Source organism: Pristiophorus japonicus, unplaced genomic scaffold (assembly GCF_044704955.1).
Source record: "Pristiophorus japonicus isolate sPriJap1 unplaced genomic scaffold, sPriJap1.hap1 HAP1_SCAFFOLD_3400, whole genome shotgun sequence".
Taxonomy (NCBI): Eukaryota; Metazoa; Chordata; class Chondrichthyes; family Pristiophoridae; genus Pristiophorus; species Pristiophorus japonicus.
Window position 1 is genome coordinate 2,046 of NW_027253217.1, and position 12,071 is coordinate 14,116.

Below are 12,071 nucleotides of genomic sequence, written 5' to 3' on the forward strand. Positions count from 1 at the left end.
CGGGGAGGGGAGAGTGAGGGGGGAGGGGAGAGTGAGGGAGAGTGAGGGGGGAGGGGAGAGTGAGCGAGGACGGGGAGGGGAGAGCGAGGGAGGACGGGGAGGGGAGAGCGAGGGAGGACGGGGAGGGGAGATCGAGGGAGGACGGGGAGGGGAGAGCGAGGGAGGACGGGAGGGGGAGGGAGAGCGAGGGAGGACGGGGAGGGAGAGCGAGGGAGGACGGGGAGGGGAGAGCGAGGGAGGACGGGGAGGGGAGAGCGAGGGAGGACGGGGAGGGGAGAGCGAGGGAGGACGGGGAGGGGAGAGTGAGGGAGGACGGGGAGGGGAGAGTGAGGGAGGACGGGGAGGGGAGAGTGAGGGAGGACGGGGAGGGGAGAGTGAGGGAGGACGGGGAGGGGAGAGTGAGGGAGGGAGGGGAGGGGAGAGTGAGGGAGGGGAGGGGAGGGGAGAGTGAGGGAGGGGAGGGGAGGGGAGAGTGAGGGAGGGGAGGGGAGAGTGAGGGAGGGAGGGGAGGGGAGAGTGAGGGAGGACGGGGAGGGGAGAGTGAGGGAGGACGGGGAGGGGGAGAGTGAGGGGGGAGGGGAGAGTGAGGGAGAGTGAGGGGGGAGGGGAGAGTGAGCGAGGACGGGGAGGGGAGAGCGAGGGAGGACGGGGAGGGAGATCGAGGGAGGACGGGGAGGGGAGAGCGAGGGAGGACGGGGAGGGGAGAGCGAGGGAGGACGGGGAGGGGAGAGCGAGGGAGGACGGGGAGGGGAGAGCGAGGGAGGACGGGGAGGGGAGAGCGAGGGAGGACGGGGAGGGGAGAGCGAGGGAGGACGGGGAGGGGAGAGCGAGGGAGGACGGGGAGGGGAGAGCGAGGGAGGACGGGGAGGGGAGAGCGAGGGAGGACGGGGAGGGGAGAGCGAGGGAGGACGGGGAGGGGAGAGCGAGGGAGGACGGGGAGGGGAGAGCGAGGGAGGACGGGGAGGGGAGAGCGAGGGAGGACGGGGAGGGGAGAGCGAGGGAGGACGGGGAGGGGAGAGCGAGGGAGGACGGGGAGGGGAGAGCGAGGGAGGACGGGGAGGGGAGAGCGAGGGAGGACGGGGAGGGGAGAGCGAGGGAGGACGGGGAGGGGAGAGCGAGGGAGGACGGGGAGGGGAGAGTGAGGGAGGACGGGGAGGGGAGAGTGAGGGAGGACGGGGAGGGGAGAGTGAGGGAGGACGGGGAGGGGAGAGTGAGGGAGGACGGGGAGGGGAGAGCGAGGGAGGACGGGGAGGGGAGAGTGAGGGAGGACGGGGAGGGGAGAGCGAGGGAGGACGGGGAGGGGAGAGCGAGGGAGGACGGGGAGGGGAGAGTGAGGGAGGACGGGGAGGGGAGAGTGAGGGAGGACGGGGAGGGGAGAGTGAGGGAGGGAAGTGAGGGGGTTCTATTGGGAACACACCAAGTGATACAAATGACGTGTTGTGTAGTTTGCAGGTGCTGCTGCTGAAATAGGGCGTTCCCTTCTCCGAAGGGTTGGGGGGGGGGGGGGGGGGGTTGTGGGGGGGGGAGGGGAGGGGAGTTAGCGGTCCGGCACTCACAGCGGTGGGGAGTTTAGGGGGCCCTTACTCACAAAGGGTTGTAGTCCAGGGATGTGTCTTCCGAAGCGTCCCACTCGAACACAAACTTCCTGTCGTTGAGATGCCGTGTCCTCCTTCGCTTCTTCACCCCGCCCAGGTAGCGCTCCTGCGGGAACAGCAAGATCCCAGTCAGCAAGGCCCAGGACCGGCCGGTTCCCCCACACCCTTGTCCAGCGGAGGCTGTGGGCCTTTATCCCCCTTTATTGGGACAAGGCACTTGGTCTCACCACCCACTGGCTCCGATTTTAAGTGCCAGTGTGCTGGAATGGGCAGCCCTCTTGCCGCTGGGGATTCGAATACAAAGAGAGCCCAGCTCTGGGGCTTTTCTGTTGCAATGTGTGAATGGAAACAATAAGCTCAATACTGACTGGCGCCTTCAGGAGCGATGGTGTGAAGTCCAACGGGTGGGGTGTTAGAAGGAGAGGGTTTGTAGATGGGAAGCTCAAACTGAACATCACATCAAGAACTGCCAAAGTAATTTGATTCATCGGACCTGAAAATCATCAACCATTGAATACGGAAACAAAAAGCACTGTTCACACTGGGGAGGAAACGCACACGTGTTGTGTGTGTGGACGAGGCTTCAGCTGATCATCCAACCAGTCGAGACACAAGCGCAGTCACACCACGGAGAAACCATGTAAGTGTGGGGATTGTGGGAAAGGATTCAATTACCCTCCTGAGCTGGAAACTCCCTTGTGTATTCATACCGGGGATAGGCCGTTCACCTGCTCAGTGTGTGGGCAGGGATTCACTCGTTCATCCAACCTGCTGAAACACCAGCGAGTTCACACTGGGGAGAGGCCCTTCACCTGCTCAGTGTGTGGGAAGGGATTCACTCCTTCATCCAACCTGCTGAAACACCAGCGAGTTCACACTGGGGAGAGGCCGTTCACTTGCTCAGCGTGTGGGAAGGGATTCACTCGTTCATCCAACCTGCTGAAACACCAGCGAGTTCACAATGGGGAGAGGCCCTTCACCAGCTCAGCGTGTGGGAAGGGATTCACTCGTTCATCCAACCTGCTGAAACACCAGCGAGTTCACACTGGGGAGAGGCCCTTCACCAGCTCAGCGTGTGGGAAGGGATTCACTCATTCATCCAACCTGCTGAAACACCAGCGAGTTCACACTGGGGAGAGGCCGTTCACTTGCTCAGCGTGTGGGAAGGGATTCACTCGTTCATCCAACCTGCTGAAACACCAGCGAGTTCACACTGGGGAGAGGCCCTTCACCAGCTCAGCATGTGGGAAGGGATTCACTCGTTCATCCAACCTGCTGAAACACCAGCGAGTACACACTGGGGAGAGGCTGTTCACCAGCTCAGTGTGTGGGAAGGGATTCACTCAGTCGTCCAACCTCACTACACATCAACTTATTCACAGCAATAAGGGACCTTTAAAATGTTCTGACTGTGAGAAGAAATTTGAAAGCAAAAATGGTCTGCCGATACACCAACGCATTCACACTGGGGAGGGACAGTTCGCCTGCTCTGAGTGTGGGAAGGGATTCACTCAGTCATCCCACTTGCTGAGACACCAACAAGTTCACATGTGACTGCAGGGGTTGGATTCTGCTGTTTTTGCTGCTGTTAATCACATCCATGATTGACCCATGTTCATTTTGACAGTCGGGCTTTGTTGCTGCTGATATTAACCCGATAAATGGCCTGGAGTTTAATATTCTGGATATATGTCAATTAAATCAGCTTTGCTTTTAAAAAAAAACACAGGCGGGGTGGGAGAGAGGACCCAGGAGCCGAGCCCCAAACCCAGCAGCCCCCACCCCAGACCATGATAGCAGCCATACTTTCCGGAGGGCAGCGATGTGTCCCCATGGCGCTCGTTGTCCCAGCCTCCGGCAGGGAGGGGGTGGGTGCAGCAAACCCACCCCCCCACCTCCACAACCAGAGCCCCCGACATTGCTGCATTATCATAGGGACATGGGTACAGGAGGGGGCCATACAGCCCCTCTCGAGCCTGTTACATTAGGAACAGGAGGAGGCCATACAGCCCCTCGAGCCTGTTACATTAGGAACAGGAGGAGGCCGTTCAGCCCCTCGAGCCTGTTACATTAGGAACAGGAGGAGGCCAGACAGCCCCTCGAGCCTGTTACATTAGGAACAGGAGGAGGCCATACAGCCCCTCGAGCCTGTTACATTAGGAACAGGAGGAGGCCATACAGCCCCTCGAGCCTGTTACATTAGGAACAGGAGGAGGCCATTCAGCCCCTCGAGCCTGTTACATTAGGAACAGGAGGAGGCCATTCAGCCCCTCGAGCCTGTTCCACCATTCAATGAGATCGTGGCTGATAGGTGACCTAACCCCATATACCCGCCTTGGCCCCATATCCCTTAATGCCCTTTGGTTAACAGAAATCTATCAATCTCGGATTTAAAATGAACAATTGGCCCCCAGCATCAATTCCCGTTTGCGGAAGAGAGTTCCAAACCTCTCCCACCCTTTGTGTGTAGAAATGTTTCCCAACTTCACTCCTGAAAGGTCTGGCTCTAATTTTCAGACTCTGCCCCTAGTCCCAGACTCCCCAACCAGCGGGAACAGTTTCTCTCTCTCTACCCTCTCTGTTCCCCGAAATATCCTGAAAACTTCCATCAGATCACCCCCTAAATCCCGGGGAACACAACCCCAGTTTGTGTAATCTCCCCTCGTAATGTAACCCTTGGAGTGCGGGTAACACTCTGGTAAACCCACACTGCACTCCCTCCGAGCCCAATATACCCTCCCTCAGGTGTGGGCCCAGAACTGCTCACAGTGCTCCAGGTGTGGTCTAACCAGGGCTTTGTACAGTGCAGCATAACCTCTACCCCTTGTATTCTCATCCCCTGGATATAAAGGCCAGCGTCCCATTAGCCTTCCTGATTATTTTCTGTACCTGTTCATGAGTGTAATGTAACCAAGTTTGCTGATGATACAGAGATGGGTGGGAAAGTAAGTTGTGAGGAGGACACAGAGAGTCTGCAATGGGATAGAGATAGATTAATTGAGTGGGCAGAAATTAGGCAGACGGAGTATAATGTGGGAAAATGTGAGATTATCCACTTTGGCAGGAAGAATAGAAAAGCAAAATATTATTTTAATAGAGATTACAGAATGCTGCGATACAGAGGGACCTGGGGGTACTTGTGCATGAAACACAAAAGGTTAGTATGCAGGTACAGCAAGTGATCAGGAAGGCCAATGGTATCTTGGCCTTTATTGCAAAGGGGATGGAGTATAAAAGCAGGGAGGTCTTGCTACAGTTATACAGGGTATTGGTGAGGCCACACCTGGAGTACTGCGTGCAGTTTTGGTTTCCATATTTACGAAAGGATATACTTGCTTTGGAGGCAGTTCAGAGAAGGTTCACTCGGTTGATTCCGGAGATGAGGGGGTTGTCTTTTGAGGAAAGATTGAGCAGGTTGGGCCTCTACTCATTGGGATTCAGAAGAATGAGAGGCGATCTTATCGAAACGTATAAGATTATGAGGGGGCTCGACAAGCTGGATGCAGAGAGGATGTTTCCCCCTCGTGGGATAATCTTGAATCAGGTGGGCATAATTTCAGAATACGGGGTCGCCCATTTAAGACAGAGAAGAGGAGGAATTTCTTCTCTCAGAAGGTGGTGAATCTTTGTAATTCTCTCAAATCACAGAAGTTTATAACATGGAAGGAGGCCATTTCGGCCCATCGTGTCCGTGCCGGCCGACCAAGAGCTACCCAGCCTAATCCCACTTTCCAGCTCTCGGTCCGTAGCCCTGTCGGTTACGGCACTTCAAGTGCACATCCAAATGTGGTGAGGGTTTCTGCCTCTACCACCCTTTCAGGCTGTGAGTTCCACCCCAGACCCCCACCACCCTCTGGGATAAAAAATGTCCCCAGTAAACCTCCTCCCAATTACTTTAAATCCATGCCCCCTGGTTGTTGACCCCTTTGCTAAGGGAAATAGGTCCTTCCTACCCACTATATCTAGGCCCCTCATCATTTTATACATCATCACAGGCAGTCCCTCGGAATCGAGAAAGACTTGCTTCCACTCTAAACACGAGTCCTTAGGTGGCTGAACAGTCCAATACGAGAACCACAGTCCCTGTCACAGGTGGGACAGATAGACGTTGAGGGAAGGGGAGGGTGGGACAGGTTTGCCGCACGCTCCTTCCGCTGCCTGCGCTTGGTTTCTGCACGCTCTCGGCGACGAGACTCGAGGTGCTCAGCGCCCTCCCGGATGCACTTCCTCCACTTAGGGCGGTCTGGTCTTTGGGCCGGGGACTCCCAGGTGTCAGTGGGGATGTTGCACTTTATATCAGGGAGGGCTTTGAGGGTGGTCCCTGTAACGTTTCCTCTGCCCACCTTTGGCCCGATTGCCCGTGAAGGAGTTCCGAGTAGAGCGCTGGCTTTGGGGAGTCTCGTGTCTGGGGGGGCATGCGGACAATGTGGCCCTGCCCAGCGGAGCTGGTCGAGTGTGGTCAGTGCTTCGATGCTGGAACCTCAATAAGGTCTCCCTTCAGCCTCTCCAGAGAGCTGTGGAGGCTGGGACATTGAATATATTTAAGGCGGAGATAGACAGATTTTTGAGCGATAAGGGAGTGAAGGGTTATGGGGAGCGGGCGGGGAAGTGGAGCTGAGTCCATGATCGGATCAGCCACGGTCGTATTGAATGGCGGAGCAGGCTCGAGGGGCCGAATGGCCGACTCCTGCTCCTATGTCCGAGGTCTTATTTTAATGATCTGTCGCGGTCGCCATTGGCAGGGGCTCCATACCTTGATGGCCTGCAGCTCCTTCGTCTTGTCCTTCTCCTCTCGCATCTTCAACCGCCCCCCTTCCTCGTCATTCCCCTGACTCTCCCGTTCCATTCTCTCCCGGCGCTCTCGCCTCTCCCTCTCCTGTGGGTCCTCTGCAGCGGGACAAGGGGCACTCGTTAATAACCTCCCACAGTCCGTCGGGAGCATAAAGCAACAAAACAAACCAAGCACTCGGGGTTTATTTCTAGAAGAGTAGTGTTGTAAAGCAGAGACGTTATGCTAAACTTGTATCGGAGCTCAGTTAGACCACAGTGGGAGCACTGTGCACAGTTCTGGTCTCCATATACCAGGGTTAGACCACACTTGGAGCACCGTGCACAGTTCTGGTCTCCATATACCTGGGTTAGACCACACTGGGAGCACCGTGCACAGTTCTGGTCTCCATATACCTGGGTTAGACCACACTGGGAGCACCGTGCACAGTTCTGGTCTCCATATACCTGGGTTAGACCACACTGGGAGCACCGTGCACAGTTCTGGTCTCCATATACCTGGGTTAGACCACACTGGGAGCACCGTGCACAGTTCTGGTCTCCATATACCTGGGTTAGACCACACTGGGAGCACTGTGCACAGTTCTGGTCTCCATATACCTGGGTTAGACCACACTGGGAGCACCGTGCACAGTTCTGGTCTCCATATACCTGGGTTAGACTACACTGGGAGCACTGTGCACAGTTCTGGTCTCCATATACCTGGGTTAGACCACACTTGGAGCACTGTGCACAGTTCTGGTCTCCATATACCTGGGTTAGACCACACTGGGAGCACTGTGCACAGTTCTGGTCTCCATATACCTGGGTTAGACCACACTGGGAGCACTGTGCACAGTTCTGGTCTCCATATACCTGGGTTAGACCACACTTGGAGCACCGTGCACAGTTCTGGTCTCCATATACCTGGGTTAGACCACACTTGGAGCACCGTGCACAATTCTGGTCTCCATATACCTGGGTTAGACCACACTGGGAGCACCATGCACAGTTCTGGTCTCCATATACCATGGGCTAGACCACACTGGGAGCACTGTGCACAATTCTGGTCTCCGTATACCTTGGGTTAGACCACACTGGGAGCACTGTGCACAGTTCTGGTCTCCATATACCTTGGGTTACACCACACTTGGAGCACTGTGCACAGTTCTGGTCTCCATATACCTGGGTTAGACCACACTTGGAGCACTGTGCACAGTTCTGGTCTCCATATACCTGGGTTAGACCACACTGGGAGCACTGTGCACAGTTCTGGTCTCCATATACCTGGGTTAGACCACACTGGGAGCACTGTGCACAGTTCTGGTCTCCATATACCTGGGTTAGACCACACTGGGAGCACCGTGCACAGTTCTGGTCTCCATATACCTGGGTTAGACCACACTGGGAGCACCGTGCACAGTTCTGGTCTCCATATACCTGGGTTAGACCACACTTGGAGCACCGTGCACAGTTCTGGTCTCCATATACCTGGGTTAGACCACACTTGGAGCACCGTGCACAATTCTGGTCTCCATATACCTGGGTTAGACCACACTGGGAGCACCATGCACAGTTCTGGTCTCCATATACCTGGTTTAGACCACACTGGGAGCACTGTGCACAGTTCTGGTCTCCATATACCTGGGTTAGATCACACTTGGAGCACCGTGCACAGTTCTGGTCTCCATATACCTGGGTTAGACCACACTTGGAGCACCGTGCACAGTTCTGGTCTCCACATAAAAAGGATATCGAGGCACTCGAGAGGGAGCACAACAGATTTACAGGATGCTACGAGAACTGCGAGGGCGTGGGGGGACCTAATAGAGGTATTTAAAATTTTCTAAGGTTTTGATAGAGTAGGGCAGTGTTTTCACGTGCGGGAACACCAAAACTCGAGGCCATAAGAACAGAAGCTCTGCCATTCAATAAGATCACGGCTGATCTTCGACCTCAACTCCACTTTCCCGCCCGATCTCCAGATCCCTCAATATCCAAAAATCTCTCGATCTCAGCCTTGAATGTACTCAACGACTGAGCCTCCACAGCCCTCTGGGGCAGAGAGTTCCAAAGATTCACCCCCCTCTGAGTGAAGAAATTCCTCCTCATCTCAGTCCTAAATGGCCGACCCCTTATCCTGAGACTGTGTGACCCCTGGTTCCAGACTCCCCAGCCCGGGGGGGGAAAACACCCTCCCTGTATCTACCCTGTATAGCCCCGACATAAAAATGTTATACCAAGCACTGGAGTTTATTTCTGGTGCTTTCAATGAGATCACCTCTCATTCTTCCAAACTCCACAGAACAGAGGCCCATTCTACTCACTATCACCTCGCCTATCCTGATATCTCCTCATGTGGCTCAGTGTCAGATTTTGGCTGATTTACGCTCTCGTCAAGCACCTTGGGACATTTTACCACCATCATCACCTTCGGCAGTTCCTCGAAGCGAGGATGACTTGCATACCACTCCGAAAAGTGATAAGTTCCCAGGTGTTTCGATGAAGGAGCTAATATTCCGGATCCCGAACTACATCCTGAAGGGTGGAAGATGCCTGTGGGTGGATTGTTTTAACGTGGGGTGACCGTTGTACACCAGCCACCACACGGGGCTTGACAGAGCGAGGTCTCGGTCCGGGGGCAAGGGTTAACCAGGACGACTGGAGACCAGCTCTGCTGCACGGACCCAGTGCGCCCACACACATCGCACACAGTGTGGGCTGGGCCCGTGCTCCCTCTAAAGGCCCCGGTCTGCTGATGGTCACGACATCAGCAGTCCCCCGGCACCACACAAATGCTGAGCAGAAGGCCCACGTCAAGGGTTCGGTGCAAATGCGAGTCGGTGATCGGGGAATCGCCGCAGGAGTTACTGCGCAGATACCACGGCGCCCCTGCACGCACAGAAATAGACCCAGCTCGAGTCGCACACCCAGCATTTTCCTTCCCAGCTCCTGGAACAGTTTCCGCTTCTTCCGCTCGTCGTCCTGTACCCGCCGCCGCTCATCCACCTCCTGCTGCCGCCGACGCAGCGCCTCCGCCTCCCGCTCGGCCTTCGACAGGAACTTGGGCTGGTGAGAGAGAGCAGAGGGCAGAGGTCAGGCTGCTGCGAGTCTAGGCAAGGGGGTGGGGTGTGGGTGCAAAGGGAGCTGTGTATCCACGGCGAGCAGGGTTCCCCCTTCCTGTGGAGGCGGGACAATCCGCGATGCACCCTACAGTCAAATAGCCGGCCGACACGCACCGCTCGGGGGCTCGCAGGTGAATTGCGACGGCGTGTGGGCAAGTAACGCAGGAGCTTTTGGGGGTCCGGGGGGGTGGGGGGGAGAGAGAGCATGGGGGGGAGAGAGAGCATGGGGGGGGAGAGAGAGCATGGGGGGGAGAGAGAGCATGGGGGGGAGAGAGAGCATGGGGGGGAGAGAGAGCATGGGGGGGAGAGAGAGCATGGGGGGGAGAGAGAGCATGGGGGGGAGAGAGAGCATGGGGGGGAGAGAGAGCATGGGGGGGAGAGAGAGCATGGGGGGGAGAGAGAGCATGGGGGGGAGAGAGAGCATGGGGGGGAGAGAGAGCATGGGGGGGAGAGAGAGCATGGGGGGGAGAGAGAGCATGGGGGGGAGAGAGAGCATGGGGGGGAGAGAGAGCATGGGGGGGAGAGAGAGCATGGGGGGGAGAGAGAGCATGGGGGGGAGAGAGAGCATGGGGGGGAGAGAGAGCATGGGGGGGAGAGAGAGCATGGGGGGGAGAGAGAGCATGGGGGGGAGAGAGAGCATGGGGGGGAGAGAGAGCATGGGGGGGAGAGAGAGCATGGGGGGGAGAGAGAGCATGGGGGGGAGAGAGAGCATGGGGGGGAGAGAGAGCATGGGGGGGAGAGAGAGCATGGGGGGGAGAGAGAGCATGGGGGGGAGAGAGAGCATGGGGGGGAGAGAGAGCATGGGGGGGAGAGAGAGCATGGGGGGGAGAGAGAGCATGGGGGGGAGAGAGAGCATGGGGGGGAGAGAGAGCATGGGGGGGAGAGAGAGCATGGGGGGGAGAGAGAGCATGGGGGGGAGAGAGAGCATGGGGGGGAGAGAGAGCATGGGGGGGAGAGAGAGCATGGGGGGGAGAGAGAGCATGGGGGGGACAGAGAGCATGGGGGGGAGAGAGAGCATGGGGGGGACAGAGAGCATGGGGGGGAGAGAGAGCATGGGGGGGACAGAGAGCATGGGGGGGACAGAGAGCATGGGGGGGACAGAGAGCATGGGGGGGACAGAGAGCATGGGGGGGACAGAGAGCATGGGGGGGACAGAGAGCATGGGGGGGAGAGAGAGCATGGGGGGGAGAGAGAGCATGGGGGGGAGAGAGAGCATGGGGGGGAGAGAGAGCATGGGGGGGACAGAGAGCATGGGGGGGAGAGAGAGCATGGGGGGGAGAGAGAGCATGGGGGGGAGAGAGAGCATGGGGGGGAGAGAGAGCATGGGGGGGAGAGAGAGCATGGGGGGGAGAGAGAGCATGGGGGGGAGAGAGAGCATGGGGGGGAGAGAGAGCATGGGGGGGAGAGAGAGCATGGGGGGGAGAGAGAGCATGGGGGGGAGAGAGAGCATGGGGGGGAGAGAGAGCATGGGGGGGAGAGAGAGCATGGGGGGGAGAGAGAGCATGGGGGGGAGAGAGAGCATGGGGGGGAGAGAGAGCATGGGGGGGAGAGAGAGCATGGGGGGGAGAGAGAGCATGGGGGGGAGAGAGAGCATGGGGGGGAGAGAGAGCATGGGGGGGAGAGAGAGCATGGGGGGGAGAGAGAGCATGGGGGGGAGAGAGAGCATGGGGGGGAGAGAGAGCATGGGGGGGAGAGAGAGCATGGGGGGGAGAGAGAGCATGGGGGGGAGAGAGAGCATGGGGGGGAGAGAGAGCATGGGGGGGAGAGAGAGCATGGGGGGGAGAGAGAGCATGGGGGGGAGAGAGAGCATGGGGGGGAGAGAGAGCATGGGGGGGAGAGAGAGCATGGGGGGGAGAGAGAGCATGGGGGGGAGAGAGAGCATGGGGGGAGAGAGAGCATGGGGGGGAGAGAGAGCATGGGGGGGAGAGAGAGCATGGGGGGGAGAGAGAGCATGGGGGGGAGAGAGAGCATGGGGGGGAGAGAGAGCATGGGGGGGAGAGAGAGCATGGGGGGGAGAGAGAGCATGGGGGGGAGAGAGAGCATGGGGGGGAGAGAGAGCATGGGGGGGGAGAGAGAGCATGGGGGGGAGAGAGAGCATGGGGGGGAGAGAGAGCATGGGGGGGAGAGAGAGCATGGGGGGGAGAGAGAGCATGGGGGGGAGAGAGAGCATGGGGGGGAGAGAGAGCATGGGGGGGAGAGAGAGCATGGGGGGGAGAGAGAGCATGGGGGGGAGAGAGAGCTGGGGGGAGAGAGAGCATGGGGGGGAGAGAGAGCATGGGGGGAGAGAGAGCAGGGGGGAGAGAGAGCATGGGGGGGAGAGAGAGCATGGGGGGAGAGAGAGCATGGGGGGAGAGAGAGCATGGGGGGGAGAGAGAGCATGGGGGGGAGAGAGAGCATGGGGGGGAGAGAGAGCATGGGGGGAGAGAGAGCATGGGGGGGAGAGAGAGCATGGGGGGGAGAGAGAGCATGGGGGGAGAGAGAGCATGGGGGGAGAGAGAGCATGGGGGGGAGAGAGAGCATGGGGGGAGAGAGAGCATGGGGGGGAGAGAGAGCATGGGGGGGAGAGAGAGCATGGGGGGGGAGA

General features: G+C 58.3%; 2 protein-coding genes across 2 annotated transcripts; one reads left to right on the forward strand and one right to left on the reverse strand.

Annotated features, from left to right (window-relative positions):
- Positions 1-1,542: 1,542 nt before the first annotated feature.
- On the reverse strand, positions 1,543-9,431 carry LOC139250049 (probable ATP-dependent RNA helicase DDX23; the record flags this gene model as incomplete). The annotated part of the gene is made up of 3 exons (XM_070872619.1): positions 1,543-1,701; positions 6,349-6,482; positions 9,293-9,431. Coding segments are annotated over 3 exons (390 nt in total), but the record flags the coding sequence as incomplete, so codon positions are not given.
- On the forward strand, positions 1,938-3,256 carry LOC139250048 (zinc finger protein 229-like). The gene is made up of 4 exons (XM_070872617.1): positions 1,938-2,069; positions 2,199-2,717; positions 2,799-3,109; positions 3,223-3,256. The coding sequence occupies exons 1-4, from the start codon at positions 1,938-1,940 to the stop codon at positions 3,254-3,256; spliced, it is 996 nt and encodes a 331-aa protein (XP_070728718.1).
- Positions 9,432-12,071: the final 2,640 nt, after the last annotated feature.

What these genes read in the sequence shown, in the direction of transcription:
- LOC139250048 (XM_070872617.1), top strand. Translation starts at nt 1,938, where the DNA reads ATGGAAACAATAAGCTCAATACTGACTGGCGCCTTCAGGAGCGATGGT. An exon ending in ACCTGCTGAAACACCAGCGA is followed by an intron (nt 2,718 to 2,798) that starts GTTCACACTGGG and finishes CTGAAACACCAG; the next exon opens with CGAGTTCACACTGGGGAGAG. An exon ending in TGTGGGAAGGGATTCACTCA is followed by an intron (nt 3,110 to 3,222) that starts GTCATCCCACTT and finishes TCATTTTGACAG; the next exon opens with TCGGGCTTTGTTGCTGCTGA.